Source organism: Taudactylus pleione, unplaced genomic scaffold, assembly GCF_031769625.1.
Source record: "Taudactylus pleione unplaced genomic scaffold, aTauple2 ptg000093l, whole genome shotgun sequence".
NCBI classification, from domain to species: domain Eukaryota; kingdom Metazoa; phylum Chordata; class Amphibia; order Anura; family Myobatrachidae; genus Taudactylus; species Taudactylus pleione.
This window is the reverse complement of record NW_028284495.1, coordinates 10,416,418-10,437,604: the sequence shown is the minus strand read 5'-3', so window position 1 is coordinate 10,437,604 and position 21,187 is coordinate 10,416,418. Positions and strand designations below refer to the sequence as shown.

General features: G+C 43.7%; 1 protein-coding gene across 1 annotated transcript in view; it reads right to left on the bottom strand.

Annotated features, from left to right (window-relative positions):
• The window catches only part of PRKDC (protein kinase, DNA-activated, catalytic subunit), a 418,309-nt gene that overhangs the window by 328,371 nt on the left and 68,751 nt on the right, over positions 1 to 21,187 (bottom strand). The window contains exons 10-15 of the mRNA XM_088469547.1: positions 19,568 to 19,725; positions 14,568 to 14,714; positions 14,156 to 14,320; positions 13,717 to 13,885; positions 12,953 to 13,002; positions 4,887 to 5,012 (exon numbers count right to left, since the gene is read on the bottom strand). Of these exons, the coding sequence (XP_088325673.1) occupies positions 4,887 to 5,012; positions 12,953 to 13,002; positions 13,717 to 13,885; positions 14,156 to 14,320; positions 14,568 to 14,714; positions 19,568 to 19,725 (815 nt within the window). The remainder of the gene's footprint in view (positions 1 to 4,886; positions 5,013 to 12,952; positions 13,003 to 13,716; positions 13,886 to 14,155; positions 14,321 to 14,567; positions 14,715 to 19,567; positions 19,726 to 21,187) is intronic.

Here is a 21,187-nt window from a genome sequence, read left to right as displayed (position 1 = left end):
TTTAAAAGAGACCAGAGAGGAGTAGGAACCCCGTGAAACTGATTAGAACAACCAAACAAACCAGTAGGGAAAAACCGGTCAAGAACCAAAAACCTCACACGACTGAGTGCAAGGGAGGGAATGCAGTGCTCCCCAACCTGCTTAAGAGAAAAGGATTCAACGGTAGGTTGATCAAAAATCCTATTTTCTCTCACAGCACAGTTGGGGAACACTGGACCATGGGACGTTCAAAAGCCGCCCCCAGGGACGCGAACGTTCAGGCTGCCTGACTGGAGAACTGTACGCCCATAGTGGATGCCCCTGGAGGCAAAAAACCAGAAACATAAAAATGACAAAACATACAGACAGGGGACCAGATAGCCCACAGTCCCACATCGCGCTTTCCATAAGATCGCCGCCGCTCTAGTCTGGTGGCGGTCTCCCCACACCAGAATATGCTTGAGTAATGACCGAGCGGATCCAACGAGCAAGGATCTGCGTGTTCCCATGCGTCATAAAGAACCCACAGAGAACAGTGCAACTTCCAGTCCCTGGAAGTCGCTGAAGGAGGAGGAACCAGAAGGACAATATCCTGTGTACGAGGCCGAAGCAAGGGTTGGCTGAAACATAAAACCTATAGGGAGCAACTGCACAATCGTCATGGAAGACAAGAAAAGGCGGCTTGCCAACCCCAAACAATGAACTATGCCGAGGGAAGGCAATAGCCCTAAGGAAGACCAGCTTCCAAGCAACTAACCTAAGATCCACTGAATGCAACGACGCCAATGGAGTCTGGGTGAGAGTTGATAAGATTAGATTAAGATTCCATGGCTCCACCTGCGGATAAAACGGTGGCTAAATATGAAGCACACCTTGTAAAAAACAGTTTGGACCCTTTGAAGTAGAAACAAATGCCGCTGGAAAGTCAATGACAGGGTCAAAGCCTGTAACATGACAAAACTAACTCTGTGACCGGCCTCCAAGCCCTCCAGAAGGAAGGCCAGGAAATGTGTGAGGCGAAAACTCGTAACTGGCCACCCACAGCTATAGCGAGCGCCCAAAATGATGGTCGCGATGGTCAAGACCATCGGGCTTGCGACGAGACCCTGTGGTAGGGTCTCACTGCCGCAAGCCCTGGAGTGCTTTTGGCTCTATCAGAGCCAAAAGCACTCCCACTGACATCACTAGTGATGTCAGTGGGGCCGGACCCAGACAGTAGGCGTTTCAATGGGAACGCCTCCGTCTGGGCAGCCACGCCCCCGGCACGCCCAACAAAGGGGGCGTGCTGTCAATCACCCTCGACAGCACGCCCCCTTTGGTACAAGAACCATAATGACGGCTTGGCCGTCGTTATTCGGGTCGTGCGCATGTGCACTTGGGCAACATCGACCCGCTTGTGAGCGCTCAGCGCTCGCGAGCGGTTCTGAATCAGGCCCTATGAGCGGCAGCACCGACCGTTTTGTGTTGCATACACACAGAGCCGGGGCTCCACAGAAAGGTATGACCCGGAATAGTCAGGGGACTGAGTTGATTACTCACTGAAGAGGTATAACTATAAATACCTGCTCAAAACAGAACCTAAAGACATGCATTCCAGATGTACAGCGAGGAGGCATTGGTCTCCGCGCTGTGGATACCTGATCGGAGGGAACTGAAGTAACCACCCACTGGTGTTGAAAGCACGAAGAAACAAGAGCAGCTGGAAAGAGCCGTTCGCCATTTGAACTAGGAAGGAGATAGAACCCCAGTTTCCATACCTGCAGTGGAACTGGAGCAAAATCAGCCGGCTGAGAGGAGGGTATCACGGCCCAATATCACCGCGTTCTCCAATTCCTGGGAAAGAGCAATGTGAATAAAACAATAAACAACTCCTTGGTGGCGGACCTCCAAGATTCAGATGGAACCATAGCGAAAAATACTAAGCACCCAGCTGTCTGAAGACGTCACTCAAGGGTCACCCTAACCGGAGCAACCACCCTACCACTTGCAAGTGAACTAGGCAGAGAGAGAGAGAGACACACCGTGAGGCCCTAGACTTCCTTGGAGCTGTGTCCTCTGAATAGAGAGAGTTACTAAAAACTGCCCCCGGAAATCGAACCCCTGTCCGGGAAGAATCGGCTTGTGTCAGACAACCTTCCAAGGACGTACCACCTCGAAGGAGAGGTGAAAACTTAGAAACATGGACCCCTGCCATCAGGACGGCCACCGGCAGAAGTGCTTTCCCGACCGGTGTGGATTAGCCAATGTTGGCCAAAAGGAGAACATCCTTACCAAACAGAAGATCGAGTAATGAAAGCGTATGCAAAGCGCAGAGCCATAGAGCCCTTGAAGCCAAACCGGTCATAGCTTAAACCTAGAAACTACCTGTGCTCTGTCTCGCTTGGCCTCCAACACAGAGCCCATACGCGCACGCAGGGGGGGTTCTGAGTACCCAGAAACCCCCCTTGCCCGCCGATCAGTAAGTGTAGTGCGGACCGCAGTGAGTGCGGTCCGCACTACACAGTAACAAGCACACCTTCGAGAGTCAGACAGACTCTCATTGGCTGCTGCATCCACGGAGGGAGCCGGGCTGGAGCTCACTTATGAGTTCCGCCATTTGGCTCCCAAAGTGTAGAGCGAGCCAGGAAGTCGGAGGAGCGGACAGCGGCAGGCGCTGGGATTCAGGTTAGTGTTTTATTTTTTTTCTATTTGTGTCTTAGTCCTATATATGTAAGGGGCACTGCATAGGGGTGGGGGTACTGCATAGGGGGGACTACTACTTGGGGCACTATATAAGGGGCACTACTGGGGACACTGTATAAGGGGCACTGCAAAAAAGGGACCACTACTGGGGGCACTGCATAGGGGGACCACTACTGGGGCCACTGTGTAAGGGGCACTACTGAGGGCACTGTACATAAGGGGCACTGTATATAAGGCACTGCATAAGAGGCACTGTATATGGGGCACTGCATAAGGAGACCACTACTGGGGGCACTGTATAAGGGGCACTACCTTTAATAAATCATGCTGGATGCATTTATTTATCTGCTGCATTCATGATAGATTTGTGTGTGTCTGTGTCCGTCAGTGTGTGTGTACCCCATCAGGTTGAGTGGTATATTTTACTGTAGTGGTAATAAATCCTGTGTAAGCTGTTATATATATTTGTGGCTAGATGTTTTTTCATTGGTTCGGTAACCAAGGATTTGGAAACCCCCCCTTTCAAAATCCTGCGTTTGCCACTGGAACCCGAGTGCAAATAACTGTGAAGTGCCTCGACGAAAACGTCAGCAGAAGTGACTATAGCTCATGCCACCCGTCGAGGTTCGCCCAGGCCGGATAACGACCCTAGAACCCATCAAAACAGACTGATATAAAAGATCATAACGGGATGTCAGAAAGACCCCAAGGTATTTAATTTTTTTATGTTGCCACTTAAAAATGTAGGAGGATTTAAGGGCCTCAACATCCTGGTGGGGGATATGGAGGGGCATGGCCTCAGATTTTGAAAAATGTATTTTATATCCAGAGAGGACACCATAATGGTCTAGTAATTTGTAAAGGTTGGGTAATGAAATTCTTTAAATATTTTCAATCTAGCCCCTTTGCCTTTTCACTCCTTCCTCTCCTGCCTTTCAAATCTTTACCCCGGCAGTTCAGGGAAACCACTTAACGATATCGCTCATGGAGCAGACCACTCAGAAAGAAATGTGTTGATTTCTACACCGTTGTGCAGACAGATTTTTCATTCATAAGATATGTAGAGACAGATGGTATGTTACCTAGAATGCAGCCATTCAGGGACATCAGAAGCTGCAATTTGAATACCTGTTATCTATTTATATCTGGTATGGACACTTGTCGCATCTCCATTTTTTTTTTTTTAAGTAAAAAAATGGATGCTTTTGAGTAACAGTGATTTGTTTTCAAATCTCTTTATTTTGAGTAAAAGTGGATGTTCTAATGATGTAAGTGCATTTTGTGGTTTTTGAGGATATAATTAAAGGAATAGTTCCCAAGACAGGTCAAGAATCAGAGGAAACCTGAAATCTTACACCTCAAAGTCTGCATAGGGGATAATTGATTAAAAGCCTACTGTATATGCACCTCATGTACGTGACTGCATTCTTGAATTTTGGAATACAGGTTGTTTTAGAATCAATTTTATGATTGTTCTTCAAAATTTAAAATATGCTTTTACCAGTGCCTGTAATGCATAAATGGCGGGAGCCAGGCCCTGCTGCTGAATGTGGAAAAGATAGTGTAATCAGCTATGAATAATCCAGCAGATTGTAAATGTAACCCTTCAGGGTGGGGAACTTATTAGACAGTAGTTTTAAATCTTTTCTTTCAAGATCACTCAAATTAGAGGAAACTATGATCCCAGGGAAGAGGCTGAACACATATCGGCTACAAGACAAGAAAGCTACCAAACGTACAGTATTATAGACAGAGCTGGCTGAGTGATAGAAACAAACCCAGTAGGAATACAGTCCTTCTCAGCAGTGGGAGCAGCAGGGACAGAAGCCAGAGAATGGCTTAGATTTTACTGGTCAAATGGATGAGCGCTTTGTACTACCCATTTAGGATCTGTTTATTTGTGAAATCAGGTCTATTTACTGGTGAAATTGGGCAATACTGTATACAAATTAATGTGTTCAATTACTTATCAAAGTGTATTGTATTCTGTGAAATGTAGTAGATAGCATTAGACACATTATGTGATCAGGAGTATTCTACAGATAGAACATCATGCCGAAAAAAGATAACCCAGGACTCTACTCATTAGGGGACTAAGGAGACGCTAAATTGTCACAGTGGACTGTGTGATCAGCATGCAGGATCAGCATCCGCTGTATCATTAAGCTTGCCAAATAAATATTGCTTTATCTGTGTGCAAAGTAAAACAAATGATTTCTTTTTACCTGATCACAGTCCAGAACTTTACGGAAGAGATCAAGATAGTCTTTGTAAGTGGGAACTTTCCACTTGCCGGTCCGGACCTCACCAGAAGCTGCAGCATCTTCAGACCCGTCCGTCCCATATCCGTCCTAATCAAGACACTTGCTATCAGTAATGCTCAAAGTAATAAGTATTACACAAAGCAGGACATTAACAAGTGAACCCACTGGACACAACATCTTTCACAAGAACATATGAAATAGAAACTAAATAGCCTTACTTTGATTTCTTTTTTTTCTTTTAATACCATTTTTATTGTAGTAAAGAAAGATACGTATAAGATGAAGCCATACACATAACATTATGCATTCAGAGAAAACATTTTACAAATTATCTATAATAGAGGACAAGTTTGCAAAATGTAAAGCATAACATTAGAAAATGTAGAAATCTCTGGACATCTTGTAGCTGGTGCAGCCTTTATAAAAGGTAAAACCTTGGATTACAGAATCAGTATAACATAAGGCAATGTGAAAAGTAAAGTAATTGGTTGAGATATAACTACATAATAAGGATACTCGACTTCTTGTAATACATATCCTTTTTTTAAAAAAAAACTTTTAAGAAGGTGTAATAGAAGAAATAAAACAAAAGAAAAAGAGAGGAAAGTAGAAAGAATAAAGAGAAGGGTGGGAGAGAAAATGGGGGGTAAGGGTAGGGTTGGGAGAGTTAAGGGAGCCTTTACTTCAATTTCTATTCAGTATGTGACGGTTGTTCTGGACTTTCTTGGCAAAGTGCAATTTGGGAAAAATGTAATACTACTCATTACTTTTGACATATTTCAATGTTATCGCCACAGATTTCATCAAGCAATAAAGTAAAATAATAATAATAAATAATTTAATCCAGTGTTGAGACCCAGATTGGGCAAACCAATTGTAGGGCTTCAAGCCTCTGGGAACTAGATACTTTAGTAAACATGTTGATATCGCACAGAGTTTAAATGATTCCTTTTACGGTTTCCTCTTTCTATTAATTTACTCTCTTAATGAACTCTGATTCTTTATGTCACAACTGGTTTGCTGAAAGCTCCATTTACATGTGGGAAAATGTGTCATTAGATAAGCATGTTTTTAAAATTGCTTTGCCAGAGATGTACGATCAGCTCTCTGAAAGCAATAAATCCCTGCTCAATGCCACATACAATCCAGCAGGCCATCTTTTGCAGTCAAGAACATGTCAGACTGCACTGCCCAAATTCCCAAACTCTGAAGCCCAGTGTTTTGACTGCACTTCTCCATCAACAAAGCTATTTCATTGGTTCATACTGTAGTTTGCTGTAACAGAAAGAAAGCACTACTGATTAACAATATGGAGTTACAAAGATTTCCTCTAATATCATTAGATGGTAAAACTACAATTTTACGGTTTGATATTTTGACTCTTCTTCTACAAGGTCTTCAAACCCTAGCAGTTTGGTCCCTAATGGAGTGTGACCACTACCCACCACAAGAAGAGATAAGAACGAGGAAGGGTAGAAAAGGGAGAGGATGAAACAGGGCTGAAATGTGTTGAAAGCAGGAAAAAAAACTACTGGCATAGTATGAGTGTGGTTGGCTGCAGGCTAACCTCCTATGCAAAAATAATACTAATTTGTAGTACAAATAAGCATAAGGCTTTAATTTTGGGCTAACAGTGACTAAAAAACAGGATTTTGGTACTTACCAGTAAATCCATTTCTCCAATTCCACAGTGGACACTGGAGCACAAGACACTAGGGGTATAGACGGTGTTTGAGTAGAGCCTGGCACTTTAAATAATTTAGAAGTGTGACTGGCTCCTCTCCCTCTATGCCCCATCAGACCCAGGTAAGAAACAGAGCCCAAGAGGAGATGAGAGAAGGAGGAGAACACCACCGAAAAAAAACAGCTCCCCAGTGAAACAGAACAACACACTTCAAGTACCAGAGTCAATCACACTAACAACAAAAAACATACAGAAACTGCAACAGAACTGGAGCGTAAATAGTCGAACGTGAAACATTGAAGCAGACAAGCAGCGCTGGGCAGGCATCCAGTGTCCCCTGTGGAATCGGAGAAATGTCCCAAAGCTTCCTTCCCGGAGGGATAGTGCTCAGAAACCTGCAACACCCTGAGGCCAAAAACAAGACTCAGAAACCGCAAAGGTATCAAACTTGTAAAAGGGAGCAAAGGTGTGAAAAGAAGTCCACATAGCAGCACGACAGAGCTGAGTCACAGAAGCTCCTCTGCACACAGCCCAAGAAGTACCCACAGTGCGCATAGCATGCACAGAAATGAACACAGATGGGGCTGAGCTATGGCAACATAAGCCTGCCAAATAGCAAGACTGATCCACTGGACCAAAGTCTGTTTGGACGCCAAGCCCGCCGAGTTGCATCATAAAGAACAAAATGAGAATCAGATTTGCGTAAGCTCGCTGTACGGTCCACATAGATACAGAGAGCCCTCATCACATCCAGGGTGTGCGAAGCCCCCGAAGAACCCAGGAGAACTGGGACAACAATCGGCTGATGTGGAAGGCTAATACCACCTTCGGCAACAAGGAAGGGCAAGTACGAAGCTCCACCCGGTCTTCATGAAAAACAGGATATGGAGAGCTACAACATAGAGCCCCCAACTCGGACACACACCTAGCCAAAGCTAGGGCCAATAAAATAATCTCTGGAAGAAAAGCCAAAAAATGCTGAAAAAATACAGGATAGGGCTGAAACCTGTACCGAGCCCAAGCGAAGTCCAGCATCTAGACCCCTTTGAAAGTAAAAGAAGAGGTGGAAGAACCATGCCTCAGCTGGTCCAGAAGTTTTTCCGCCGACAACGTCTTGATGAGTAGGTCATCCAGAAAAGGGACAATGTTCACACCTTGAGCCAGAAGATGAGCAATGGTGAAGACTCTGGGAGCCAACGATAGTGAGACTCCTTGATAGCAAACCGAAGGAAAGCCTGATGTGGGCTCCAGATTGGGATGTGTAGATACTTATCCTTGATATACAGGTACATTATGTATTCTGCCACTTCCAACCCCGCTAATACCGAATTAAAGTATTCCATCTTGAATCTGTGAAAAGGATATGTAGAGATTCAATGATTTCAGATTCAGAATGGATCCGACTGACCCATCCGGTTTGGGAATCAAACAGATTGGAGTAGAATCCCTGAGTCCTTTGGGGAGCCGGAACCAGAACAAGGACTTTGGAGTCCAGCAGCCTATCGATTGCCTGTCACAGAACCAGTTGGGGATCGACTGGAAGATCTGTGGTGAAAAAACAAACTGGAGGAGGAAAAGCAAACTATCTTGTAACCATGGGACACAAGATTTCGAACCCAGGAGTCAGAACATGAGTGGAACCAAACTTGCGTGACCCCCAGAAGGTGGGCACCCACCTTGAGATTCCCCAGGTAGGATGGGAGCAGTCATGTCTCTGGCTTGTCTGCTGGCTTGGGGACCGGACGACAGGCGCATGAAGTTTGGCATCCTATGGAGAGACCTCCTCGGAGTCCGGAGGACGCACTGCTGGCTTTTCCTTGAAACCGAGAGAGGGCCCAAAAGGAACAAAAAGAAGGACCACTAAAAGGAGCGTTGCAGAGTCTGTGCTGAAAGGCAAAAAGGTACTTTCACCACTCGTGGCCGGAGAAATCCACTTGTCCAACTCTAGACGAAATAGAATTTATCCAGTAAACAGGAGAGCTTCCACAGCGCGTTTAGACTCCACGTCCGCCTGCCAAGTGATAATCCATAAGGCATGGCGGGCCCCAGTGCAGAAGTAGAGATCCTGGAACCTACCTGTCCAATATCTTTAGAGGCTTCGCCCAGATAATCGGTCGATTCCTGAATATGTTCGACTAGGGAAATGAGATCTGCTCACGGAGTATTCTACCCAAAGCCCTCCGCCAACTGCACAGCCCATTTCTCTACTGCCTTGTTAACCCAGGAGCAGATCAAGGCCGGTCTGAGTAGAACATCAGCAAAAGTGTAGATGGACTTGAGAATAATTTCCATCTTTCGCTCAAAGCCTACCGTCAAGGTTGAAGCTCCCGGCACTGGAAGCATAGTTTTCTTCAATAGACGAAAGACAGATGAATCCACTGATGGAGGAGTTTCCCATTTACTCCTGTTATCTACGGGAAAAGGATATGTCACTCCTGAGCGTTGGTTTGGGTTGGAACAGGCGTGGGAGGCTGAAGAGGAGATTTGAGAGGCGTGAATGAACTTAGGTTGTTTGAGCCAGAACTTCCTCATGTATAGTTATGAGGAGGTAGAGACACGGTAGTGAATGATGGGCCTGAAGGCGAGAACAGGAATAGAATGTCTTTATTGAACAGGTGGTTGGAATGGGACTGAACATAAAATACTGAAGGAATAGGCAGAATCGGATTGGGACCGATGATGTTGGAATGAGTGCTGAATCGGTTTGAGACCGATGTTGATGAATTGAAGAACTTGATGAATTTGAATCCGATGTTGATGAACTTGATCGGTTGGGACCGATGTTGAAGAACTTAATTGATGAGTCCAATGTTGTAAGCATCAGATGAGGCCGATGGTTGGAAGTATCGACTGGAACCGATGGCAGCTGTAAGAACAAGACTTAATGGTAAAACCGGAATGGTGCACAAGATAATTTACGAGACTTGTTTACCAGATATAGGAACTGGATATAACAAACTGGGGGCCTGACTCAGCAAGGATATTGCAATCGTGTACGCAGATGGATGATTATAGAATGCATCACAGTGCGCAAATGCTTCATTGCGATTGCTCTGCAATCACGCAGAGCAATTGCAGAGTGATTGACAGGCAGAGAGCGTTTGGGGATGGTGACGGGGAGGGGTTCAGAGAAATGCAGGTGTGCCAGTGCATTTGAAAGCCATTACTGTGGCATGCATAAATTAGCCATTGCGATTCCATACGCAGCTTGCGTACAGGAAAGTTAGCAATTTATAAGTGACCTGCCGTAATTGTGCGAGAGGCTCTGATGTACTTCCATGTTACCGATGTTTTGGACGGATTGCAAGGTATTACGGATGTTCGAGAGGGAAAGTGGGCATCTGCATGATGTCCATGCGAGGGCTTTGCGATTGCAATTATTAGCATACTATCGCAGCAGAACTGCGTGCGCGATTGCAGCTGCGACCCTTGCTGAATCAGGCCCTGGGACTGTTCAGATACAGAGTACCTAGGAGCTCAGCACATAGCTGTAACTTCAGCAAAAAGTGACGTTGTACTGCCAACAGAGGCCAGTCATGAAATGGAATTTATAGGGAAGGATCCCCAGGGATTGGATGTTGCGATCAGCTGGTCTGGGAGCGGTGCTCTGAGTGGAGGAAGAGCGTCAGGTGAAAGTCCAACAAGGCTGCGCCCATACTGTGGTTTAGGAGGGAACTCTGGCATGCAGCCTGTGTGCCATCTTGCTGGGAATACACACGGTGAGCAAGGAGCTGCAGGGAGCCACCTACATGCTCAGTGACAGGACACTGAGCGTAAGGGGCAGGAGCAGCACAGACAGGCCTCAACACCAGCGCGAACGAAACTCAGCGCTAGCTTGGACAAACACCGGAGAGGTAAAAAAGTGGTTTTAAGGGCCGGAGTATGACATGATAACGTGAGAGAAAACGTCTGGGCAGTTGAAACTTCCTGGTGTGAAGGACCTCACAAACCGCCAGGATAAGAGCTTCAATACCATAAGCAGCTGAATCGGGATCCTGTGAGAAATCTTCCACATCCGCATCCTCCTGCAGCTCACCATCCTCCTCCTGGGAAGAGTGATCTGCTTCCGACTCCTCTACCAAAATAGCCGGAAGAGCCCTCTTCCCTAGAAGGCCGTCTTACCGCGCCCTCTGCAGACTTGGATGAGGAGCCCATTAATTTGGCCGAACACTCTACAGAACAAACAAGTTTGGTAGCTAAGGAAGTGACAAATACTGAGACCATCTCTGGCAGCTTCCCGTTCTCTATGAGAAGCGGCTAACTCAGAGGTTAAATCAGCCATAACCCCTCTCAGATTGTATATCCAGGCAAGATTAACAGTCTGGATAGATTGTACAGCCAGAGCAGACCCCTCTGAATTGCAAGTCTTGCACAGGGAGGAACCTTTTGTGCGAGCCTGCGCAAACTTCTTTTTACATCTAGAGCAGGCAAATAACTTTGTGAAGTACTTTTGTCTGATGCCTTTCCTGGCATAGCTACACCGCACAAATCGCACACAGACCTGCAGCATAGCCACTGACAGACAAGCCATGCAGGTAAGAGAGTATACAATAGCTCTAAAAGACCCCACAGAATAGGAGAGACAGAGCCTTTAGAGGAGGAGCTGTAATTATAATCAATTTTACTCCCTACCACCTCACAGTATGCAGATACTGAACTGTTTTCCTAGCAGACTGGCAGTTGGATTTTGAAATGGAGCCAGGAGCTGAACAGGGTCATGCTGCAGCAAAGATGGCGCCACTCTAAGTGAGCAGGACGTGCCAAACTACTGTGGGAGGCGACTAAGGGCGGACCATAGCTGTGCTATAGAGACTATGGCCGTTACAGTTAGGCGCCGCCCCCTCCGACCCAGTCAGTGGTGCTATTCAAACAGCCCGGCACTGCGCTACTACAGCCCTCTCCCAGTCTCTGAACAGTCTCTTAGGGCTGATGTAAGCAACTTTCCCACCGGCTAACTACAGGAGGACGCAGCCTATAGGAATGCGCTGCGGCGTTAATCACTGCTGGCAAGGAGGAGGGGGAACAAGAGAGAGGGGTACCTCTACGTGACAGCCCGCGCTGTGACTGCGCCCACCTAGTGTATTATCCTTTGCTCCTGCTAGACAGGAGGGAGAGGTATGCATAGCAATGCTACAGCCAGGATGCTGGGCAGGGGTGAGCAGGGAACGCGGACACTAGCCTGGGTCAGCTGTAGCGTTCTTAGATGGGCCCAATGACCCTCCTTGTACAGCCCCCCTTCAGGGACACTGGCTGCAGTAGCTGTGGCAGCGCCCTTCCCGCCGGCTCCCACGTCACAGGCAGACTGTCACAGTAAGCAGTCTGCCTGTCCTCACTGTAAAAATAAAATATTAACGTAAAAATAGAATTAAATCATGAAAAGAAGGCTGGAGACAGCCTAATGTGCACCGGCTCTCTCTGGCACATTTCTAAAACAGGGGCTGATGGGGCATAATGGGGGAGGAGCCAGTCACACTTCTAAATTATTTAAAGTGTCAGGCTCTACTCAACCACCATCTATACCCCTAGGTGTCTAGAGCTCCAGTGTCCCCTAGTGGATGAAGGAGAAACTGTATTTATGGGCATGAAACTGTTATGCTAGGAAATGGGCAGAAAATGGCAAACATCAGTAATCTGGATATGGAAGTATAAAGGGCAGGTTACTTCAGAAGGCTGTTATGTTGTGCACTGTGCTTCAGTCTGTTGCACTCTATATGGGGCTGTTTTTCTGGACTAAGGGTGAGCATATGATTATATGTGGTAAGCATAAGACTGTTATGCTGGATATAGGATTGTGGTAGGCAGAAGTTTTATGCGCGATACAGAACTGTATACTGCACATGATGCATTGGGAAATATGTGGTGGACATTAAGCAGTTATACCAATTATGTGCTGTATCTGGTGGAACTGTATTTAAGTTTTTGCTAAGCCATGTTTGCAATAATTTTCACTGTAATATACATAGCACATTAATTATATACTTAATCACATTACCCCCACAGGGTTGGAGGGTGGAAGAGCTCGGCCCTGACACTGCTACACCTGAGGGGGCGACAATCAGCAATTTAGAGCACCAAAATGAAATTATATCTTGGCGCCCCCAACCTAAAAATATTGTGGTGCCCCTGCTTGTACTGTACTAAAGTCCATTCCTTTTAGAATAACAACTCTCATCTTGTGAATTCCATATAAATCAAACCATTAAGACATTTATATGAGGATAACTAACATGTTCAAGAATTTACGTTCTGAGTTTTAAACATTATGTGGTGTTGTCATTGTGCCAAAGTTTAACACTGGCATACATGCTATACATAAAGGCAGAGTGATATTGTAAACCTTTACCTTTGCAAATATGACCGGCTTGGAACAGACTCGGATTAATCCCTGATGCACTGTAAGAGTTATTAAGACAAGAATAAAAATCATTCAATGTTATAGAAAGAAAAGGAAATTTATAAAATACTTAAAATAAATGTTTCCTCGAAATGCTTTTAAATGTTTTTGTTCTAAGTCTTAAGGCAGAACAATCCTCCTCAAAATGGCATGCAAACTACCCAACAAATGCATTAATGGCGTTAATGCCCAACAGTCTGCATTAACCTCTGACATTGCTTATACAACTTTCTTTAAATCTATAAGACAAAATGTCATCTTTCAAACACAACCACAAATATACAAAAAGCAAGCATATTTACAAGTTGTTGTTTTTCTTATCCAATAGTTGAGAGGCAGAATTAGACACCGATTACTGACGAACTACTTAAGTCTTAAGGGCTTCATGTGCGGCATTCTAACCTTCAAAAGGGCTGCACGTTATTCTTTATCTTAGTAATATATAAAGAGAGTATGTTTAATCAAAAAGAGACACATGCTTTTAGACTAGGCCCCACTTGCCACTCAACATACCGGCAGAAAACACACCCAAAACATCCCTATATGATCTTTACAGTCCCATTTACCCAAAGCGTCACTCAGAGCTCTCTACTTTCTCAACAACTGGTCTTTGACAACGCTGCTACGTAGTATCATACGACCTGTATGGATGTTCTAATGCAGACTAAACTAAATGTCAAAAGTAATTGATTTTGTAATATATAGAAACTCACCCACAGTACTAATCAGACTCCAAAGGACTGGTCCTTTCCCTGCTAGAGACAAAAATACTTTGATGATTGACCTGCAGCAAGAGGACTGCATTTTCAAGCTGTATTGTGGAAAAGTGTCAATCTGCAGAACAAGAAGGCGCTCCAGAACAGGTGTGTACACTTCAGGAATCTGAAAAGGATAACATATTATAAAGTTAATGTGCAAATAGATACAATAAACATACAATTTTCTATGATTTGAAAGAGCAACTCAATAAAGAGGACAGGGTTCAGGAAGAATTGGGTACCTTGTATCATGAGCTATACTTCAAAAGCAATGCTTGCTAAAGCATCATCCGAGGAGAGACTATAGGGTTAAACATGGGGAGAAAGCTAGGAAACTGCTTTGAATTGTGTTATACAGGTTTTTTGATTATTACTAAGAGTTCCATCTACTTACAGTGTCCAAGTGAAGTATGACACTTGCAATTGATTGAAGGAAGTTTGGCAGCTGGTACACATTGTCCTCTTCTGTGTCTGCCTCGGTCAGGTACATTTGCTTACAACGCTGAATAAGTTCAGTATACATAAAATCCACATCCTTTGCATTCACTGCTTTGCAGGGCTTTAAATATAAGGTAGTAAACAGAAACGTCAATTTAACGTCAATTTAAGTTTGGGATAACAGTGGTACACAATACTGCAATTGCAGTACCTGTATGGTGAAGCTGAAAGTATATGTAAAGCTACATAATCAGAATGATTATTATGATTTAAGCATACTTAATACTTTCTCAAATTTACACCATAGCTTTATTGAGTCACTAATATTTATAACACTCATATTTTAAAAAAAATAAAAATAATCATACCGCTGCAAAAAGCCCATATCCTCGAATGGCAATAGAGAGCTCCTTGTTGGTGGAATCCATCTTCTTGATAATCCTATAAAACTGATCCATGAAGAACTGGAGCTTGCTCTTGTGAGCCGCAGCGTCATTAGTAACCAGCAAGGCTACCTAAGAAAGAACAGTAAGACATAGAATGTTACAGAAAAATTCACCACATCCCCAGTGTTACACAGGAATACATCCACATTTATAATAAGGTCTTTAAAATTATTTTATTAATAAACATTCTAAACAATTTTCTAAGACACCTTTGTACACACTAGCATCTAAACTTATGTTTTTAAATCAATGAGACATATTTGTGTCATCCGTGATATAGATAGGCAGACAAACACACACACACACACACACACACACACACACACACACTAAGTCTGGGATACCCGGCGCCTGGGTTAAAGACTGGACCCTGAAGTACACCTGCAGCCTTTATTTCTTTACATTGTCCTCGCCTATAACCCCATTCCATTGATCCTGAAAAGGAGCCCACTGCCCGTGTGTCAGCTATGTTGCTTTGGTGCCAGCCCGCCAGCTGATTACAGTGTAATGGAAGAATGCCACCATGACAAATTTGGTGTAGCTAGGTCCATATGACAGATACTGTATCAGCCTTGGTTCTTATTTGTTTTACTGAAGATCTAACATCATTCTTATCTGCTGAATGTCACTTCAACCAAGTCACCTAATGTCACAAGCATCATCTGATTTTGCTTGTGTGTGCCCCAGACCACCATCAAAGTTCATACATTGTTGCATACTTTTCTATATATCAAATTAAATGTCTGTATTATATGTAAATGTTAAGCCCCAAATTAATGAACTGTCAATTATGTGTATAAAATGTCTTACAACTCTGTCTCAATCTAATTTCTCACACTTACATTGTCATACATACATACAAACATACATACATACTCCACGTCACTCTGCATAGAGAAGTGGAGATGTCTCTTTAAAATAAACAAACAATTATTTGTTTTCCACAAACAGAATGGAAAAATAATATTTACCTTATCAGTAGTCAATCACATAGTAGATGATTTACACCATTAGGGACTAGTTTATTTTAAGTGAACATGACTAAAAAGAAACAATATAAAAAATGTCCCTCTTTGGAAAATTTCGTTACAGTGGGAGGATAGCTCGATAAACAAAGATCACAAATTGAGCAAATGTTACTTTAAGTTAAAAAAAATATATATCTATAGAACAAGCGTGAATGTGTGTGTGCCTGTCTGTCCTTTACGCACGGCCAAAATTTTGTACCTAGCGCCACCAAATTTGGCATGGTGGTGTAGTTTGACTAATGGTGGGTACACACTACACGATATGCTCCCTGAGCGATATCGTGTAGTGTTGTCCCCGGCAGGCTGTGCTCAATGTCGTTCATGACATTGAGCACAGCCGCTGAACGATATCATTAACGATATCGTTCAGCGCCGGGCTCTCTCCCCCATTCCCTGACATGCAGCAACCTGACGAGATCGTCAGGTCGGCCTGCATGTCAGCCCGATGAACGATAATGACGAACGACCCGCGGGAACGCGCGTCGTCGTTATCGTTCATCTTTTTGGGGTTAAAAATGGACGATAAAGTGGACGACTGAACGATAACGATATCGTTATCGTTCAGTCGTCCACTTTATCGCCCAGTGTGTACGCACCTTAAGTTTTTGCCTAGGTTTGAACTTTGTCAGGGCCACACACTGTTACACAATCCCATAAAACCAGGACACTCTTAAATTAAACAGGTTCTGGGGCTGAGGGGCTGGCTTCATACACACACTGTCACTCTTATCTCTTCCAAAGTGCTGTGTTACATCACATGTCCAACAGCCACATGCATGAAATACGGAGTTAGTCAGCCCTCCGTGTTTGCATAATAAACTGACATAAAACAGTGCGCATTGTTAGTATTTCACTCACTGTCTCATCTTACAGCAGCCGCCGAGATCTCTTAGCAGAGTGCCTGGCAGGCTCATGAGCAGCTCAGCACTCAATACATTTGGAATTTGGCAGACAGCATAATCAATCCACAACCTTTGATCTTGGCAAAGGTTAGCATACAGAGATTACAAACATCAGGGGAGATTGATCACAGTCACACACTGCCACTGTGGGCAGGCACCTTTCTGTCTGGGAACGGGACTCCAGTCCCGGCATTGTCCCCGATGGCAGCCCTGCTAGATATGGTCTTCAATGTTTGTCTGCATAGTGATTTTAGGAGATGATTAACCTGTGGAACCAGTGACAGGGATTACACGGATTCACGATTATTGGGAATCTGCGCATGCGCTTCTCCTTCTACTGCACATGTACAGTATAGCTCTGCGATCTCGCACGCAGTCCGGCAGCAGAATCTCAGTGATTGACATTTCTGGGAGGGGAGGGGGTGGTGTTGGCCTCCATTTCCCAAAACAGAGGTGTTTCATCGCTGTTGGGGGTGAGTGGAGAGGCCAGGATCTCCGTCGGCTGTTGGAGATTCCCTGGCCTCTTTTACTAATCAGCGGCAGCCGGCTTGCATCTCCCCATGGTCACTCAGCCAGCTGAAGAGATTGCAGATGATCCGATGCAGTGTCCTCGGATGCAGCTCGGATCAGTAACGCATGCAGGAGGCGTGACGTCTCCTGCTGCATTACCATATTACAGTTATCGCAGCTGCGAAAATGTTAGATGCTGCGATAGCATATCCATTTGCAGCAGAAACACCCCCTTTGTTCTGCAGTGATTTCTGAAAGTCAAGTGATATTGGAAGCTATACTGATTTCTGTTCTGTAAGTCAGTCTGCTACTTATATACCCCATTCCAAGCGGTTTGAGAATACGCCTGCCTGCACTTTACTCATAATTTGCATAGTTACATGAGTTATAGGTGATGACAATGTAAAAAAATGAAGGCTGCAGGTGTCCAGACTTCAACCCGGGCAACACCGGGTATCCCAGCTCCCAGCTAGTGTAATATGTAAAAAAAAAAAAATATATATATATATATATATATATATATATATATATATATATACATATACATATATACACACACACACACACACACACATTTGCACACATATACACACAGTGCCTTGCAAAAGTATTCACCCCCCTTGGCTTTTTACCTTTTTTGTAAAATAAAATTACAGGTTGTAATGTATTTATTTAATTAATCAGAATTTTATGTGATGGATCTGCACAAAATAGTCTAATTTGGTGAAGTGAAATGAGAAAAATATATACAAAAAAGAGTCTTTACAAATAAAATTCTGAAAATTGGCATGTGCATATGTAATCACCCCCTTTGCTATGAAGCCCCTCAAAAGTTCTGGCGCAACCAATTACCTTCAGAAGTCACATAATTAGTGAAATGAAGTCCATCTGTGTGAAATCGAAGTGTCAAATGATCTGTCATTATAACCACACCTTTTCTGAAAGGCCCCAGAGGCTACAACACCACTAAGCAAGAGGCATCACACCATGAAGACCAAGGAGCTCTCCAAACAAGTCAGGGACAAAGTTGTTGAGAAGTACAATTCTGGGTTTTGTCATAAAAAAAATATCCAAATCTTTGATGATCCCCTAGAGCACCATCAAATCCATCATCATCAAATGGAAAGAACATGGTACTACAACAAACCTGCCAAGAGAGGGCCACCCACCAAAACTCACAGACCGGGCAAGGAGGGCATTAATCAGAGAGGCAGCACAGAGACCAAAAGAGACTGAAGTAGCTGCAGAGTTCCACAGCAGAGATTGGTGTATCTGTGCAGGTGACCACAATAAGCCGTACACTCCATAGAGCTGGGCTTTATGGAAGAGTGGGCAGGAAAAAGCCATTGCTTAGTGATAAAAATAAGAAGACACGATTTGAGTTTGTCAAATGGTATGTGGGCGACTCCCCAAATGTATGGAGGAAGGTGCTCTGGTCAGATGAGACTAAAATTTAACTTTTCGGCCGCCAAGGAAAACACTATGTCTGGCGCAAACCCAACACATCCCATCACCCCAAGAACTCCATCCACACAGTGAAACATGGTGGTGGCAGCATCATGCTGTGGGGATGTTTTTCAGTAGCAGGGACTGGGAAACTGATTTGAGTCGAGGGAAAGATGGATGGTGCTAAATACAGGGATATTCTTGAGCAAAACCTGTTGTCTGCCTGTGATTTGAGACTGGGACCTTCCAGCAGAACAATGACCCGAAGCATACTGCTAAAGCAATACTCGAGTGGTTTAAGGGGAAACATTTAAATGTGTTGGAATGGCCTAGTCAAAGCCCAGATCTCAATCCAATTGAGAATCTGTGGTCAGACTTGAAGATTGCTGTTCACAAGCGGAAACCATTCAACATGAAGGAGCTGGAGCAGTTTTGCCTTGAGGAATGGGCAAAAATCCCAGGGGCAAGATGTGGCAAGCTCATAGAGACTTATCCAAAGCGACTTGCAGCTGTAATTGCTGCAAAAGGTGGCTCGACAAAGTACTGACTTTAGGGGGGTGAATAGTTATGCACGCTGAAGTTTTCTGTTATGTTGTCCTAAATGTTGTTTGATTCACAATATAAAAAAACACAACTTCACAGTTGTAGGCATGTTCTGTGAATGAACTGATGCACACCTTCAAACAATCCATTTTAATGCCAGGTTGTGAGGCAACAAAACATGAAAAATGCAAAGGGGGTGAATACTTTTGCAAGGCACTGTGTGTATATATATATATATATATATAATATATTTTCTACATAGTCTGGATAACGATCAAGCGTCATTTGCCCATTCTTCTATGATTAAAGTTCCCCTTTTCCCCAAATTCTCTCTTTGACAACAAAGCATCAGAATAAATTGATCTATCACACAATACTTACCTTGCAATTGAATAAATTAAAAAAGAAATGAAATGTCAAAGATGGCCTTTCTTTGCCAACATAAAAATGGCAATTGTGTTTTCCCTTAAGCAGGGAAAAGAAAACTACATACTTGTTTCAGGAAGGAGTCTAGAGCAGCAAATCCCTGCTTCTTCATATCTTGATTTGAGTGGCCACACCACTTGGATAGTACTTCAAAGATAGATTGATAGTGATCCATGAGGAAGTTACTAAACTGGGAAGCATGTAAAGTCAGGAGATTTAAGCCAGCTGCAATGAATACAAAATCAACATTTGTTTTATTTATTTATCTAAAGTTAATTTAAAGGAAGACATTTTTTAATTTGAAAAACAAAAATATAACACCACAAAACCTAAAATTCTACCCAAAACTAAAACATTAACCCCAAGGTACCAGTATATGAAAACATACTTTACATCTCTGATGAGGAATAGTCACTTAATACAGAGATCAAGAATGGGCTTGATGACCAGCTAGAGTTTCTGTGACTGTCTTGAATTAAAAATAAGATGTTAATTTAAAATAATGTAATTGGAAAAACAACATTTTATGATAAATACAACGGCATGAAGCAAAATTTCCATATCATCCTAACGGGGGACACTGGATTTTATGGGATATAAAGTTTCAATCAGGCGGTTAGCATTTTAAATATAAGTGTTAACTCCTCCTTCTTCAATATACCCACTCTTGTGTTTTTTGGGGGTTTTTTTGCTTCTGGGAGGGTTTAGAGTGCTAACTGGACAGGGTGCTTCTCAAGATACTGCGATAGCCTCATATACATTTTATGAATGACTTTCATGTTGTCGGTAAAGAAAGAGACAACTGCTCGGAGCACTTCATGGAGAACAGCAAAGATCTAAACAAACTTGGTCTGTGGAAAAAACACAACCAGCCAAGCCATCAGATAAACAGCCTGCATGACAAACATTCTGCCCACCCTGTTGACGTTGCGTTGGGAGCCAGTCTGCTAACTTTGCAATTTTGAGATTCTCGGGTGAGAGGAGTTATAGGTTAGGGATACATCATATATCTCCTCAAGAGACCCACCTAGATGTTTTATCACCACCAGTCTTTCTGTAGATCAAGAAAAGCACCAGTCTATGTGTCTAGCCATTCACAGGTTAGTCACAATGGGTGCTGTTAATCAGAGTGCCTGAAGTCCAAAGGAGGAGATATTTCTACTCAAACATGATTTTGTTACAAAAACAAACCAATCCTTTCAACCCAAGACACTCCACTAAAGTTCTTGCAGACAGGTTTAAGATGGAATTGTTGAGATCTGTCACCAATGGTGTAGAAGGGGACAAGCTTTCTCTTTTGATTTTGGCTCAGTGCAAAGAGACGGCAAGGACTATATATGGTCTGTTTAAAAGGCTGGCAATTTTAAGGGTCTTATGGTTGACACTGGACAACGGGTGTATTCTTCCAGAGGAAAAGAAAAATTTGGTTCTCTGGCAGAAATCAGTGCATTTCTCCATGAGAGACCTTAGAAAACAGGATTTTGGTACTTACCATTAAAGCCATTTCTCCAATTCCACAGGGGACACTGGAGCTTCTGACAGTGGCATATAGACGGTGGGTTGAGTAGAGCCTGGCTCTTTAAGAATCTAAAAGTGTGACTTGCTCCTCCCCCCTCTATGCCCCATCAGCCCTAGTTTTAAGAACTGAGCCCGAAAGGAGACTGAGAACAGACAGAACGAGAGAGAA